This window comes from Anabrus simplex, chromosome 1 (genome assembly GCF_040414725.1).
Source record: "Anabrus simplex isolate iqAnaSimp1 chromosome 1, ASM4041472v1, whole genome shotgun sequence".
NCBI classification, from domain to species: Eukaryota; Metazoa; Arthropoda; class Insecta; order Orthoptera; family Tettigoniidae; genus Anabrus; species Anabrus simplex.
In genome coordinates this window covers 625,292,482-625,309,960 of record NC_090265.1, presented here as the reverse complement: position 1 = coordinate 625,309,960, position 17,479 = coordinate 625,292,482, and the positions used below count along the sequence as shown (strand labels likewise).

Sequence of the window (17,479 nt, the reverse complement as noted above, 5' to 3'; positions counted from 1 at the left end):
TACTATGTCACCCGGGTTTAGCAGCTTGCCTCATCCATTGGCAATGTTGCTCAGAGGTATCTCTAAGTTTTCCGTTAATACCACCAGTGATGTAATTTCTTTTTTAAGATTTCTAGTTGAATTTCAGGATCATGCCCTTGTGTTTTCTCTTTCTCCATGTCAAATTTTGCAAATTATCTATCCGTATGCTATTGGTATTCTCTCAGATAAAATCGTAAGAGCCATTGCCGAGCAATCATCTATTGAGGATTTCCATGCCCATTTGCTAGCTAACTTCATCCCGGCTAGGGCCAGGTCCTCCCTTATTCAGAAGTACTATTACCGTGTACAACGCTTGGATGAAAACTTGGCTGATTTCATACAGGACATTAAGTTTTATACTAGGGTGTTTGCTCTTCATTTCCCTGAGGATCAGATTGTACAAGCTATTGTGGAAGGGATTTCACCACCCTACAGGTCATATTTGTGTTTCGCGGCGTGCCCGCAAACTTTCTCTGAACTTGAAGCGTTGGCCGTCTCAGCGGAAGGAGTTAGATACGCCGATTCTTTGCGTGTCGCGAAAGAACCCCCGCCTTCCTTTAGTAATACTCGGCCTCCACCTCGCCGACCAGTCAATCCCCGTAAATGTTATGCTTGCGGGTCGCCTGACCATCTGCGCAACAAGTGTCCACTGATCAAGTCAAGTGGGACAAGGAATGGAGCCGGGTCATCACAAGGCTGTTTTAAGTGTGGGGCCTTCTCACATATCGCCAAGAATTGCCCAAACTCAAATAGCACCCCCTCCTGCTCAACTTCTGGTGCAAATTCCACCTATGCCAATACTAAAAAGTGACTAGTGGCTTCGGCTGAGTCAACTAATCCATCTTCCCGAGACTCAGCCCCTAGTAAACAGGTTGTAAATGCAGAGAACGATCAGCCTTCAAATTCATCTTTTGAATGCCCTAAAGAATGTCTTAGGATTGCGGCGGATACCCCCGCACCTGTTCCCTTTCTTAAGATTGAGTTAAATAACGAGCCTATAACAGCTCTCTTAGATTCAGGCAGTGTTTGTTCGATTATTTCGGCTGAATGGTATTCTAAATTGAAAACGGTTTGTAAACTTCCTGACTATGTCTCTTCTCCTGTTCAATACATATCGGCTAATTCATCTCCATTAGAAATTCTAGGTTCCTTACTGGTCAAAATTCGTATTTTTAAGTTTACATGGAAAGTTAAATTGTTTGTGGCCAAGCAATTGTCTTGCCCCATTATATTGGGAGCTGACTTTATTTCTCACACTGGTCTTGTGCTCGATCTCCAGTCTAGGTCGTGCACATTCAAATTTGCTTCTAATTGTAAAATCCCACTATTAAAGTGTAATTCTGTGTCATGTACTTCTATTTCGCCTACCCAGGATGAGATGTTGTTAGACCTTAGACATCTACCTGAGGAGCAGGCTGATAGTATTCGCAAACTGTGTCTGTCGTTTCCCGAGGTGTTCTCTGATACTCTTGGTGTTACTGACCTTATTGAATACAAAATTGAGGTCACGGATTCGATTCCTGTCCGTTTTCCACCTTATAGGCTATCTCCACCTAAAATGAAGGCTCTGAAAGAAATTATCGATCAGATGTTGAAGGATGGTATTATTAGGCCCTCTAAGTCGGCGTATTCATCGCCTATTTTTCTAGTCCCGAAACCCCAAGGAGGCTTCAGGCCTGTCATTGATTACAGGGCTCTCAATCGGAAGGTGGTGTTGCAATCTGTGCCCCTTCCTGACCTACATTCTTGTTTTTCATGGTTTCGTAAGGCCAAGTTCTTCACCATCTTGGACTTGAATCAGGCCTATAATCAAATTCCCCTTGCCGAAGAGTCTAAACACCTTACAGCGTTTGCCACGGACTGGAATTTATATGAATACAACCGCGTACCTTTCGGGCTCCCCACGGGGGCAGCTGTGCTCACTAGGCTACTAGATAGGGTCTTCTCCGACATCAAATTCGAGTACTTATATCACTACTTAGATGATGTCGTCGTATTTTCAGAGACTTTTGAAGAACATCTAGATCATCTGCGAGAAGTTCTCGATCGCCTTCGTAAGGCTGGGTTAACTGTTAAGTTGTCCAAGGTTGCCTTTGCTAAGCCCTCTATGTCATTCCTAGGGCATATTGTGTCACCCGATGGTGTAGCAGTCGATCATTCTAGAACACAGGCCATCCGTGATTTTAAACCTCCCAAGGACATTAAAGGTATCGCCAGGTTCATTGGTATGGTGAATTTCTTCAGGAAGTTTATTCCTAACTTCGCTAATAGAGCGGCGCCCTTAAACCTTCTTCGTAGGAAAGGCATCAAATTCGAGTGGGGACCTTCTCAACAAGCCGCTTTTAAAGACCTTAAATTAGCACTTTGTAATGCCCCTGTACTTGCTATGCCTGATTTCTCGAAGAAATTCATTGTCCAAACCGACGCATCGTCGTCGGCGGTAGCTGCAGTCCTTCTCCAAGAGACTGAACTAGGGAGGCGCCCCATCGCCTATGCATCTAGGACTCTCTCGGCTCAAGAAGCAAAGTACTCCATATATGAGCTTGAAGGTTTGGCAGTCTTATTCGCCTTAGAAAAGTTCCGTCTCTATCTGGAACACGTCAAATTCGACCTGGAGACAGATAATCAAGCCTTAAGCTGGGTCTTAGGTAGACCGCGTCGTACTGGTCGTATAGCCCGTTGGGCCATCCGTATTTCTGCCTTCCAATTTGATGTTAGACATATCAGAGGTATCGAAAATGTTGTTGCTGATGGACTCAGCCGTATGTTTTCTAACGACGTCGAGACCCACGAACCGGTCGACAGTTCATCACCTTCCGAGTCCATACTATCTGAGGTTAATGCCATCCTAACAGATGCTCCCATGCTTTTTAGGGATATCGAGAAATACCAACGTGAAGATCCGACGCTGGCTCCGATAATGGAAACCCTTTCTTCTGGGGAACATGTTGTCCCTTATGTTCTGAGGAATGGGGTTCTATGTTGCCCTTCGAGGCATGATAAGATGATGAAAGTTGTTGTTCCAGCTGTTCTTGTACCTATGATCTTCAAGTATTATCATGAGACCCCATTAGGAGGGCATCTTGGTATCTTTAAAACTCGTGAAAAAATTCGTGATATGTTCATCTGGAAAGGTATGGACGGTGAAATCCGTGAACTAGTAAAGGCTTGTAAATCCTGTTTGCTTAGTAAACCGACCATGTCCACCAAGGTAGGCCTCTTGTCTTCTCAGCAAGCGTCGCGCCCCATGGAACGCCTGTATATTGATTATGTAGGACCCTTCCCCCAGTCAAAGGGTAATGCCAACAAGTTCATCTTTGTGTGTGTAGATGGTTTTACCAGATTTTCTTGGTTATTTCCGACTAAGCTGGCTACCGCTCAGTCCACCATTACTTGCTTAAATTCTATTTTTGCTTCTTTTGGTCCGTGCCAATATATGGTATCTGATAATGCTAAGGCTTTTACATCTAATTTATTTCGTAAATTCTGTTTTGACTTGTCCATCTCTCATGTAACTACTTCGGCTTATTACCCTCAACCATCTCTGGCTGAACGGGTTAACCGTAATCTCAGGTCCGCACTTATTGCCTATCATCATGAAGATCCTTCCAGGTGGGACACGTCCCTGCATTGGATAGCTTTTGCTTTGAATTCGGCGGTTCATGAATCTCACAAGTTTACTCCAGCTTCTTTGATGTTCAAGTTTGTTCCTAACACGCCGCTCTCTAACCTCTGGTCTCTGAGTGACATTCTACCCGAGACAATAGATCCGGACAACATTAAAGATCTTTGGAAGAAGGCTAAAGCCAATCTTAAAGTGTCTCATGAAAAGGTTAGGGAAAGGTATGATCGTGGACGGAGACCCACCCCTTTGAAGGTAGGTGACCAGGTTATGGTCAAGAATTTTGTTCCCGCGGGCAAGCTTGCCCCCAGATTTTATGGGCCATGCATCATTCTCGATTTTCTTACTCCGGTTACATTGTTAGTAAGCAATCCAGCCACCGAGAGGATATCTAGGGTTCACCTGTCCCAGGTGAAACCGGTGTAAATTTGTTTCAACTTGCTTCATATAATTTGATAGGAATATGATGGTTATATTTTTTTTTTGAGTTCCACTCTTAAGGCATTCTGCTCCTTCTATTTTATTTTATATGTAAGCATTTCTTGTAAACCTCCCCCGATTGTTAAACTGCCATCCTGTCCTTGTCACGGCCATTACCACGCTCCCGTCTCCTGCTCCACTACACACAGTGGCTGGCTTAGATGAAATGCCATGGATATCTGCACGCCGCTGGCCCCTCAATCTCTCTACATGCCTGTGCCCTCAAAAGAAAAATGATGGTCCAACACAATTCTGCCGCCTAGCTTTAATGTTTCAGTGCCCCCGCAGCCGCGCGGCGCTGTGCCGCGGCTGGGTTCGAGGACGGGCCCCCTCGGCCCCAGCGAGGACGACATGTGCACGGCGAGCCGGAGCTCTCCTCCCGGCCAAGGCTGATGTGCGGCGCACGACCTGCTACTTGCCCGCAGCCTGTATATGTTCACCGCGGGTGCGGCGTGCTTCAACACCTCTGCTCCCCTCATAGTGCGGGCGAGCGGTATCTCAGGGTACTTGAGGGGTCCGAGCGGCTTCCTTTGGACGCAAGCTGTAACGGCCGGTCTGGCCATCCAACTTAGCCTACATCAACTACATAGACATTCCTGTTCAACCTTAATACCGTTTCATGGGAATTCAACAGCAATATTTGGTGGACATTGCAAAATTTTTCTTCACTTTTAAGTATTAAAAGTTTATCCTCAGAATTCAACTACTACAAACAGAAAGACTTTACTTCACTTGCAACAACAAAATTTTGAAACTGAAACAAACCAAATTAAGAAAATCTCATAAATGCTTCTGCAATCTATCTTCATATTCACATCATAACTTGGAACTTGTTTCAAACTGACTTCATGTGTCATCCCTCGAGGAACTTTTGGGGGGGGAGGTCTGTACCGGGCGGTACACCTCCACTCCGCTAATTTAAAATGTGCGCCTGTGGAAACTCCTCTGCTGGAGGAAGTCTGAACTTTATTTACCCTATTAATTTTCTAGTTTCTCAGAAGATGTCACCACCTGGAAATTTTTGAGTTTGTGAACTGTGTCATTTTCGACGTACTTTTGTTTTGCTTGAAGTAAGAAGTGTGAACTTTCTCTTCTAGAGGACACCACTGAAAAACTACAATAGTGCACCCTAGTGGGAAGAAAAATAACTGTTCTTTGGAGAAAATTTTATTTCAAAAGTTTGTTCTTTGTTAAATTTCTTTCTGTTATTGTTTAAGTTGGCTGTATACCCCTCTCTTTCCCCTTGTTTTGTATTTGACCAATCCCGAATTTCTGTTATTAATTTCTGACCAATCATTGGTATCTTCCCCCAACTTGAATATGTTTCTATACCCTAGCCAATAAATAGTTTGTGGGAGGGTGTTTTCTTTCCCCTAACACCTAGAACCTTCCGCGAGAGGATATAAACTGCTGATTTTTGGGTCTCCGGGCCACTTCTGTTCCATCTTTCAGTGTATTAAGTACATAGCAGGAGGCGGGAAGCGCCTCTTTCTCCGGCAGCGGTCAACTATAAGGTAATGGCCGATTAATATATTCTTTCTTTGCTAGCTCAGCAGTTTAACTCTCGGGGCGGGTGCGAAGCGTTCCACCATGTAACCTTTTCCTAAAATGTAAATGTAACTAATCTTTTCATCTATTCTCTTGGAAAGCTACATTCTGGGATAGAGAGTGCTAACCCTCTCGAGCTCCCACTCATATTGTTTTGAGGTGAACTTATTTTTCTCAACCTATTCTTCGTTAATGTAAAACAAATTGTTCTCTTCTTAAGTCACCTCTTTAGTATGGGATTAGCCCTTGTATTAACGGCCTAGCGCCAAGTAGGTCTTAATCTAGTGTATTAGGAGTGCAAGTTCGCCTCCTCTCAAATTGTTATTTTAGAGGTCATTTAATTAACATTCTTTTCGTTTAATAGACCTCCGTAGATTGGGTATTTTACCCCTGTGTTTATGTCCGTTGAGGACAGCTTGAAGGTGGAGTTTGGTGTGGCCTGGGAGAGGCTTAAATTTGAGAGCGAGTGGCTCTTTTGAAAATTGTATGTTGTATGCCTCGAGGAGGCTTTTTCAGTGTAATTTGGAGCAAGGGCTCCTAGGTATGAATGGGGTTTTCTGCCCCTCTGTTAAAACTTGTGTTTGGGGTAAAACTGAGCTGATTGCCCAAGCATTGTGAACTCGGGGCGCGAAGCCCAAATTCTGTAAATATTGTAACTACCTTATTTTGACTTGCTATTCTGTACCTGCCATGCTTGTTTCTTATTTATTTTGAAAAGAAAATATAACCGTATTAAATTTTAAATTTACTTTACTGGCACTATAATTTCGTAGCTTGAGATCCATTCACACCCGTACCTTCTTTCACCTCTACCTACCGCTAAAACACGGTAACAGTAACTATCGCGATATATCACCATTATCTATTGTAGGTAAAATTCTTGCAATAATTCTGCTCAACCGCCTCCAGGTTATCTCTGAGAGAGTCCTCCCAGAGTCCCAGTGTGGATTTCGAACTTCCAGAGGCACAACTGATCTGATTTTCTGTGCAGGGCAACTTCAGGAAAAATGCAGAGAGCAACAGAATCCTCTCTTCATAGTCTTTTATGAGCTGAAAAAGGCATTTGACTCTGTTCCAAGACCTGCTATGTGGGCGGTACTGAAACACTTCGGCTGTTCTCAGCAGTTTGTTGATATGATTCAGGCCCTCTATGACGGCATGACCAGACAGGTTTGCCATCAGAATAGGATCTCACATGAATTTCCTATTACTCATGGACTGAAACAGGGGTGTGTGCTTGCTCCAAAATTATTTACATTATATTTGGCTCCCATGCTACATGAATCTTCTACAAACCCAGATGTGGAGGTTAGGTATCGTTTCGATGGAGGGCTTTTCAATGCAGCAAGACTTTGCTCCTGGAAGCTCATCCAGGTTACAAAGGTAACCAAAATGCTGTATGCAGATGATGCTGCATCACCTATACTCACACCAGAGGAATTGCAACAGTCAGGTAACTGCTACAAGAGTGCATGTGATCATTTTGGTCTTACCATTAACGTTCAAAAGACCAAGGTCCTGGCACAACCTTCACCAGGCACACCCCTTCTGCATTTCAACATCTCCATCTCGGATACTCCACTGAAGCAGGTAGACCACTTTTCGTACTTGGGTAGTATCCTGTCTGTGTGCTGTAACTGTGAGCAAAATGTGGAGAAAAGTGTTGGTGCTGCCCATGCAGCATTTGGACGACTATCACCGGGTGTTCATGATCAAAGACCTTACCATGAAGAGAGGAATCTCATGATGTACCATGCTGTTGTCATCACAACATTGCTGTAGGGTTGTGAAACTTGGACCCTTTACCGACGTGGCTTTAAAAAGCTTGAGTGCTTCCACCGACGAAAACTTCGATCCATCCTTAGGATCAAAAGGGAAGACCATGTCACCATCATTGCTGTTCTTGAGAAAGCACATGCCAAAAGCATAGAATCGTTCATCATTGGTCATCAGCTTAGATGGATTGGGCATGTCTGTCGGATGAGTTATACCAGATTTCCACACCAAATCCTATACGGTGAACTTTGTTCCGGCCCCAGATTTCATGGAGCACCCATGAGGCCCTACAAGGACCAGCTTAAGTACACTGTGAAGATGACAGGTCTCAATCCACAAACCTGGGATATGCTTGCTCAAGACCGTACAATTTGGCACCGGACCATCCCTGCTGCTGTCAGTCTGTTTGAAGGGGAATGACGCAGATGTGAAGAGGCCAAGAGAGAAGCACGAAAAATCCGTGCAGCACAGCCATGCCCTCCTCCACCAATTCTGTGCACTCTGAGTGGACCCTTATTCCATGCTAGAATTGCTCTGTTCAACCATCAAAAGTACATTCACAGACAGAAGTGAATTTATTGGAATAAGTTAATTACTCGGGAAAGGAATCGCTAGGCGGGCATTAATTCCATTGTGGAGTTTTATCTCTCGTATACAGTTATCAGACTGTGCCTCTTAAATAGGCTTCTGATAAGTTCACCTGCATACACCCCAGCGTCACTGGGTAGGGTCTGACACATCCCACTCTGACGAGTCTAGTGTCAGACCTAAGACAAAACGCTGGTTAATAGAGCAAACGCCTGAAAAGCCATACATCTAATTTTTGATCTGATAAATGAATTAAAGCCACCACCGCTGACAACTGTCCATTTGTCCAGTATTGATAGCTCTAAGTCTTGTTCAGCTCGCCTGATGGATTACAGAGGAACCGTGTCTCCATGTATATTACTACCACAAAGACCGGGCGAGTTGGCCGTGCGCGTAGAGGCGCGTGGCTGTGAGCTTGCATCCGGGAGATAGTAGGTTCGAATCCCACTATCGGCAGCCCTGAAAATGGTTTTCCGTGGTTTCCCATTTTCACACCAGGCAAATGCTGGGGCTGTACCTTAATTAAGGCCACGGCCGCTTCCTTCCAACTCCTAGGCCTTTCCTATCCCATCGTCGCCATAAGACCTATCTGTGTCGGTGCGACGTAAAGCCCCTAGCAAAAAACTACCACAAAGTTTTTGTGATGTCCCCTTCTTTTCCAGTTGCTTTTGGACTATTTGTAGGAGTGATCTTTTCTTCCCAATGTACAGTAATCTAGTTGTGTTTTATTAAAACATTCTGATCCTTTTTTAACCCACTTTTTCAACTGTACAAATTATTTATATTGTTACACTTGCTTTCTTATTTACAGGTTGATGATGATTTCTTAGCTCATTACCAAATGAATTACGGATTTACTGATCCAAAGCCAACAACTCCAGAAGTTGAAGAAAAGAAAGAAGAGACAGCTGAAGAAACTCTTGCTTTAAAGAGGAAATTGCCACCAAAAGAACCAAGTAGGTTTATTGCGAAGAGTGTTAAGAGTGTTGAATGAAATTTTCTCTTCTTGTTCTAGGCTAATAAGAATAGGGTTAAAATAGTTCAATTTGCAGCTATGATTTATATTATGCCAAATTATCCCATCGGCTGGCTTCATATCAGATTGAAAATAATATGTAAACTTGTCTGCCTGAAGCTTTATATGAACAGAACTTAATAATTATTATTTCAGTTATTTCAGTTTCAGTCAAGTCAGATCTCTTCAGAACCTGCCTCTGTGGATTACGAGAATCTTAGAATTATCATACAACAATGACCTCTCTGTGTATTGTTGCCCTGTCGGTGAGGACAGTAGAATACATCCACGTTATACTTTGGGACAAAACATGATGGCCTCAGTTCCTGGAAGTAAGTTGGAAGCCAGCTGTCAATCACACCCTGTACTCTGCTGAGTTAACGAGTTCTAAGTGATCCTTGTTTGGTGTGGAGAGGTTGCAGAACCACTTTCTTCCACACTCTCTTCATGTCGAGTGCAGCTGACGATCTGGAAACTCCGACTACAGTAGATGTAGTAAATTCTGTAAGCCACTAATAGACACCGGTTGCCACTGAAGAGTAGTGGTGTGAAGCAAGGTCGTCATGTTTTTTCCCCAAGTATATCCCCTACCTGTTGTAAGAGGTGATTAAAAGGTGAACCAGGGGCTTTCAACTTGGGAGTGTAGATTGGTGGCAGCATTTCCTCTCACAGAGTTTGATATTGCTTCTGCTTACCAGTACTTATGCCAGGCACTTCATTTTTTTCTTTAATGTGTGACCACTCTTGGCCAAATCTTGGTTCTCTTCTGACCGCAATGGTGTTAGGTTTGCATGGCCCTTCCCTGTTATTGATACCTTCATTCTTTGAAGTGTTGGGTCTGTTCCAGTGTCCTTCTAATTAGTGTTTAGAGAGGATAGTTGCCCAGTTGTACTTCCTGTTAAAACAGTCACCACCATGCATGTGGTATGGACATAGCTTCATTCAGTTTGCTTAGAAGTGAAGCTTCCACGGTCTGTAGAATTATTTAGTACTTGATTATTGAAATTTCACGACCGCATTGTAATCTAAACCGACTTTCAACTTATTAGGTCATGTTACAAACATTTAGTACATGTTGAAGAGATGTTGAGTACAGAACAAAAATGGCCAACCGGACACTGATGCAAAATTATTTTGTTCTTTTCTGGGTTGAACCGTGTTGTTGTTGTTTTCTGTACATTCCATACAGTTCGCCGACATTTCGAATACATTGCAGTATTCTTTGTCAAGGCGACTGAAATACCCCTACTCGATCTGAGGTAATCAGTCTCCCAGGCAGCAATCACACTACGAGAGTGGTTCCTGACCTTGGCCTTACATATCCTACCCTTTCTGGCTGATGTAAGCCCCCTGGCTGTCTCGTGAGAATTCTGGAATGCATGCGTCACAGCCAGATAGTGGGACTTGCCCATGCTGTTATGTAATTAGAGGCTCATCCTGCATGTTTATAATAATGTTCAGTGGGTGATTGTTTAGTCCGCCCTGTCAGTATATTAACAATATTTGATTTTTTACAATGTTTTACGCATACATGTTTCAGGAGTCTTAACTTCCTTCATTAGCGCTTTCTACATCAATATCAATCTTCCCCGAAATCCCAAAATCTAACACCACTCTGTTTTACATTATACATTGCCATTTAAAATGTTAACTCTTACCCATATATATATATATATATACACTGTTCATTTCTTGTTAATGTCTGTTGTAATGTAACACATACACACATACTAGAACCCTTTAAAACACTCATGAAAAATTCAAATATTCCTCTTATATTATACAATTCTTACAAATATGTATCATAACGTTAGATGGATTTACTAGCCGAGTCGGCCACAGATAACTGCTTCTCATCACTATTTTAATTGTTGCGTTGCCATTTGAACATAAGCCCATTACAAATCAACTGTCTTTTCGTCAAATTTAAATCTTGTTGATGTTAAAATCCTGTCTAGGAAGCACTGATTTATTGTTAAATTATAAAACACATTAGGATTTAGTTGTGTTTTATTGCTATCAGGCCAGATGAAGTCGTGCTTTACTGTTGTTGGACTGAATTTTTTAAACAGAGAGGAACAAATCTCCCGTTATGTCCTTGAATTTGTTCTTCTAGTACTACAACATACGGACTAGAAACGCTGGTAACTAATAAGAGACAAGATAGTAAGATCCAAGCAGTAGAAATGAAATTTTTAAGAGCATCGGTTAAAAAGACAAGAAGAGAGAGAATTCAAAATATTAAAATCAGAGAAGAGTTGAATATAGAACCATTAGTACAGAAGATACAGAAAGCAAGACTGAGATGGTTTGGATATGTAAAAAGAATGGGTAGCAAGAAGGGAATTGGAAAGAGAAGTTAAGAGAAAGAGATCAATTGGAAGACCGAGAAGAAGGTGGATAGATCAGATTTGGAAGGACATTAGAGAAGCTGGATTGGATGTGGCGGAAGTAATGGAGCAGGAAAAGTGGAAGGAGAGAAAGGAGTGGAGGAGGCTTGTAAGCCACACCCAGGCGACTGGAGTGGGACATTGATGATGATGATGATGATGATGATGATGATGATTATGATGAGTACTACAAAAAGAAAAAGCTATGTTAACACAGATAAAACATATTCTAAAAATTTTGAATAAGTATATATTAATAGAACTTACTGAAATGTTGAAGCGCTAGATTGCGTGCCAAAAGCCTGGATTAAATTCCAAACCTCTCCACAGTGCTCATATGGAGTGAGGGCATATGGCACTGTTGATGGTGATTCGTCCGTCGGATGGGGACGTAAAGCCTTGAGCAGACCCCTTGTTGCTATTCGACAGGAGTAGGCTCTGTGCTGGCACCAGGTTTCACCCCTCCCTACTATCATAATATATCACGTCATTCATTTCATCTCATTAACTCCTCTGATGAGGTTGACGTCAGGAAGGGCATCCGGTCATTAAAAAAACTGCCACGATAGATTCATCTCACCTCATACCCGACCCCGTAGGGAAACAGGACAAGGGTTGGACAAACAACACTGAAATGTTGAAGCGGAGGAAGCCTACCCGCTCAGCAGCCAGACACTTACTAGTGTGTATACTGCTATTGTTACTTGCAACCGTGACTGCCTAAGAGGAGGGAAGGGGAAGGGCTTGGGCTGAACTGTTATAAATGATGTTATCTATTATCCTTTTTCTTTCTTTTCACATATTGTTTAGCTAATTTAAATAATGGATTTTTTTCGTTGATGTGTTCATTTAAATTATTGTCAATATTTTGTTTCTGTTGTAAGTAAATTTCTAATTTTTTTCAGGATATCCATGTATTTCCCTTTATTTGGCAAATGTATTAATTTCATGTCTTGTTCTATGCTGGTAAATGAATGATTATTTTCCTGCATATGTTCGCACATAGCCAGATATCTCACATACTTTTTGGCGTTTATATATTCTAGAACATACAAGCAACAATAACAGTATACACACTAGTAAGTGTCTGGCTGGCGAGCGGGTTTCTTCTGTATTTTGGCTTGAACACTGGAATATTTTACCAGTCTGTAGAGTTTGTTCTTAATGTGGTTGGGGGGTAATTGTTTTATTTTCAGTGTGTAGTCGGTCATTCTCACCATAGCGTTGCCTTTATCTGCGAGTAGGATTATTGTTTCCGTATCTTGATGTAGTGTTTTGAGGGCATGAATTTCTTCTTTGGTCAAATTGGATGGCAGCGGCTTTGCGGTTCTCAGTAGACATGATATGTCCTGTCTGATCTCTTCTGCAGATTCGGTAGAGAGATGTCGGATTGCAATTTCAACTTTGTTAATTATTTCTTCCACCGGTATCCTATTAGGAGCTACTGCGTAGTTGAGTCCTTTTTTCCAAGGCCAAAGTAGTAGGCTTATCTGTGAGATTAATTATTAACATTCTTCTGTAGTGAATCAGATAGTTTCGGTTTCTGTTTTAATAGGAGGCGGTCGAATTTTGTATTTTGTTCGGTAGTGGGTAGTTCCAGTGTACGCTGAGATTGTGTGTTGCTAATGCTGTCTAACTTGGTCCAGTCATTGAGAGACAAAGTGCTGGCAAGTTCCAAGTGAAGGTGAAATAATTTATTGATGAGGTGGTCCAGAGTCTGTCTGGTGTCACTAATCCATTCCCTGAGAAGTTTGATGCTGGTTTTGTGAAGAATGCGGTCTGTCCGTCGGTTCTTGGTGTGATATTCCAGTTTCACACATGCTGGAATAATGCTGTTGTCCCTGCAGAATTTCAGAAAGGTGAGTCGAGACAGGTAGTTACTCATCTTCTTTCGAAGGTTGTTGAACTGCCTAGTAGCTCGTACGGAATGTACAGAAAACAACAACACGGTTCAACCTGGAAAAAGAACTAAATCATTCAGTTTGCTTTTGTAGTATTAAGTTCATAGGTGACAAGTTTGTTTATATGTCCTTGTAGCAGTTTTAACTATCAGGATGTATGTAGGACATATTTAATTTTGTACCATTCATTATGCTTATTATACTCTCATGACCAATTAAATTATAGATACCTTACAAGATACCTGGCTAATAGCGTGTACCGCACCCTTTCGCCTTGATGATGACAGCAATCCATCATGGCATGGAGTCCACTTGACACCAGAATTGTTGGGAAGCCATACTGATGCATGATTGTTACACAGCCTCTCCTAATCCACGAAGATTGGTTGGAGTGTTCCATATGAATGTTTGCTATTATTGGAGAGAGTGGAGAACCCATCGCAGCCCTTCTGTCTGTTCGTAGAACTCTCAGTTACAATAGAAATAAGTGGTATTAAGGCATTGTTTAGCTAGTGCATATCCCCTTCGACAGAATCCCTGATGTGCTCAGTTAGATCAGGGCCCCTCGGGATCCAGGCAAACATCGTCACACCTGTGGAGTGCTCATTGAACCAGTCAGCCATAGTTTGGAAACGATGTTTCTGTAACGTTTGCCTGTGAAGGATGTTGTCAGATGTACCATTTCATCCCATGTGAACAGTCCCTATATGAGGATACCACCACCACTGGCCTGAACTGTACCCTGGTGGCAAGAGGAATCCAATGCCTCATGTGCTTGATGACACACTCATACCCAGCCATTGGCGCGTACCGACTGGTACCTTGATTCATTTGTACAGGCGACGTTTTCCCATGCTCTGAATGTTCAATAGCAGTGTTCCTTTTTTCCATGTCATTCGTTGAGTCTTGTGGCATGTGTTAAATAGAAGTACCCTCATGGGATGCTTACTTCTATACCCCATGGAGAGAAGATGATTCTGGGTGGTATGGATGCTTGCACATCATTGTTATCCAGCATTGATTTGATGAGTGATCTGCTACACTGTGGCCTGTCTATCTGCTCTTACAATCTGAACTAGCCAACGGCGACCCCTATCATCGTATCATGCACCACGTCACTTGACGTTGGCTGTAGTGTTTTTTTTCCAAATCCACATACTTACGTTAGTCTCTTGATACGGTGGCCCTTGGTGAGCCCAGTGCCTACACAACTTCAGAGATGGAGTGGCCCATAGATCTGGTGCTGATATCTGACTGCAATCAAATGTGCTGAAGTCTCATGTTTGACCCATCCTGTAGTCAACTGTTACTCATACAGCCTGTACGAGATCTTACATCCTCGCTGGTACTTGCCACGCCCTCCTATTACATTCACCAGGCCAAACACAGTATTATTTCCACATTACGGCAGCTATCCGTAATTCAATGGCTTATGAGTGCAGTTCTTTAAAGGTTGTTATAATATCATAACTGAAAATTATGGAAGGTGTTGGTTGAATGTTTCTTGATGTATATAAAAACTAAGCAGGAATGAGTCCAGAAAAGTATAATATATTTATTTTTTATGATTATAATTATGAATGCCTGTGAATTCACATGGTTCTACTGCTTGTCTTCAAAACTGTGCCTTTTTTACTGTTTACAATCACTGTAATGGCTTATGAGTGCAGTTCTTTAAAGGTTGTTATAATATCATAACTGAAAATTATGGAAGGTGTTGGTTGAATGTTTCTTGATGTATATAAAAACTAAGCAGGAATGAGTCCAGAAAAGTATAATATATTTATTTTTTATGATTATAATTATGAATGCCTGTGAACTCACGTGGTTCTACTGCTTGTCTTCAAAACTGTGCCTTTTTTACTGTTTACAATCACTGTGCATTACTTGTTTTATGCTACCTTCTGAAACTAACAAACTACCATAGTTGCAGTACTTCTAACAAATTGTACAAAATTGTGTTGATTATCCTACTAGTCAATACTCAATATTACATCCAATTAAGATGGAATTTTAGATTTTAATAATACAATTTGTATTATTTTAGAAATTTTCAGTTTTCAAATGGAACAGTGCCTATTGACAAACAACTATAGTAAATTAGAATGTCATTAGTGTTTTTTCTACAGGATTCTAGTATAAGTAGTTTACAAACTATTATAGTTTGAAAATTGTAAATACCAGCAGTTGTCTGCTCAAGTGCCAGCATTAACTTAAGAAAAAAGGGTGAAAAAACAGGTCATTCTTGTAAATGTCAGTTTGACCTTTTTGCCAGTTGTAGCATAACACAGACAGGATTATTGTCATTCTAAAATCAAAGTACCAAGAACCTGTCAGCCTTATGTGTTGTAGGCATATTATTTATCTTCTAGCTAAGAGAATAGTCATAGTAGGTACTTGTTTGCCCCTTTTTATTTTTTTCCGCTGCTGTTTTTAAGGAGTGCAGAACTTTGTTTAGGTCTATGGTTAGTCTAGTAATACAGTTTCAAGCCGATATCTCTGTTCAATGCAGGTTGGTTTGAGGTGGATGAAGTGCACAATACCAAGGTTTATGTGAACAATTTGCCTCTGGATATCACAGAGCAAGAGTTTGTGGACTTAATGCAGAAGTGTGGCTTGGTGATGCGAGATGTGGACACAGGAAGGATGAAAGTGAAGATCTATATGGACCCAGCTACAAATCAACCAAAGGGAGATGCACTTTGCTCTTACATCAAGGTAGGATTAGCATAATTTATTTTATTAGCTGTAGCAAAAGTACTATGGGTAGATGTGAGTAAGAAAATCTTTCATGGATACGGTGATTAGTAATGAATGAAATGGGAATGGCCTTGATTCAAGTATATAGATACAGTCCCCTTTGTCTTAAGAACTCGATCTTTTTCACCTTACTAGGCAGTAAATTAAAGGTCTTCCATTTGGGATGATTGCAACTTCTCAAATTCCAAACTTGAAAAATCTTCACTCCCTAAACCATCTCAGACTTCTGTACCCAACATGAATGATTGAGAATAATTTCCTTGCATAGCTACTGAATTGATCCATCAACTTTTATTGTTTCTTCATCTGTAGTTTCTGGTCTGGTATTATATATAAATTGTTAGCATAGTGATATTTGAATGACTGAATACCAAATTGGCTCGATTATAAGACAGTCCTCACATATAAGACGACCCTAAATTTTTGGATGGTATTTTCAAGAAAAATTAAATAATGAATTTAATTACAACATATTCAAGCTCTCCTATAACAAAGATAATATAATAAGCCAAAAAGTAAATCTAAGACCAAAAGTTTTTAAAATATAAAATATTGTGGACTTTCCTTGGTGTTTTGAAAAGTCATTACAGAATTCCACTGGTGTCCGGTTGGCGACCAAATTTATCAGTGTAATCTGTTGGTAGGCATTGTGCAGCATTGTAAATAGAGTCTTTTTAATCAAAATCGACTTTCAACCTTTAGGTCGTCTTACATACATGTAGTATGTGCTGAAGGGATGTTAAGTACAGAACAAAATTGGCCAACCGGATACCAGTGGGATTCGAACCCACAACCTCCGGATTTTGCAACCGACACCAACTACCCAATGTACTTTTAACATACTTTTGCTGTAGGGCCTTAGTGTAGACCGTTGTGCATTTTCAAAGAAATGAAGTGTTTTGAAAAGTCATTACAGAATTCCACTGGTGTCTGGTTGGCCATTTTTGTTCTGTACTTAACATCTCTTCAACACGTACTACATGTACTTAACACGACCTAATAGGTTGAAAATTGATTTTGATTACAATGCGATCATGACGATTCAATATTAATTTGCTGCATCATTTGTTTGCATCAGCCCAGGCTTGCCTTAAATTCAGTTAGGGTATGATTAGATGGGAATTTTTAAATGTAAAAATTTTTACGGAAATGAACGTAACATATTATTTCATTCACCTTGGCTAGAGCTTGTATTAAGTGACGCAGTTATATATACATTATCTGATACAGGTTTCAGAAAGCGCCAACTACCCAATGTACTTTTAACATACTTTTGCTGTAGGGCCTTGGTGCAGACCGTTGTGAATTTTCAAAGAAATTAAGTGTTTTGAAAAGTCATTACAGAATTAAGCCTAACATCAAACACAATTGCTATATT

General features: G+C 41.2%; 1 protein-coding gene across 2 annotated transcripts in view; it reads left to right on the top strand.

Annotated features, from left to right (window-relative positions):
- The window catches only part of barc (RRM1_TatSF1_like and RRM2_TatSF1_like domain-containing protein barc), a 396,586-nt gene that overhangs the window by 40,829 nt on the left and 338,278 nt on the right, over positions 1–17,479 (top strand). For both annotated transcript variants that reach the window (XM_067135679.2, XM_067135678.2), the window contains exons 4-5: positions 8,847–8,991; positions 15,854–16,059. In XM_067135679.2, coding sequence (XP_066991780.2) covers positions 8,847–8,991; positions 15,854–16,059 — 351 coding nt within the window. The remainder of the gene's footprint in view (positions 1–8,846; positions 8,992–15,853; positions 16,060–17,479) is intronic.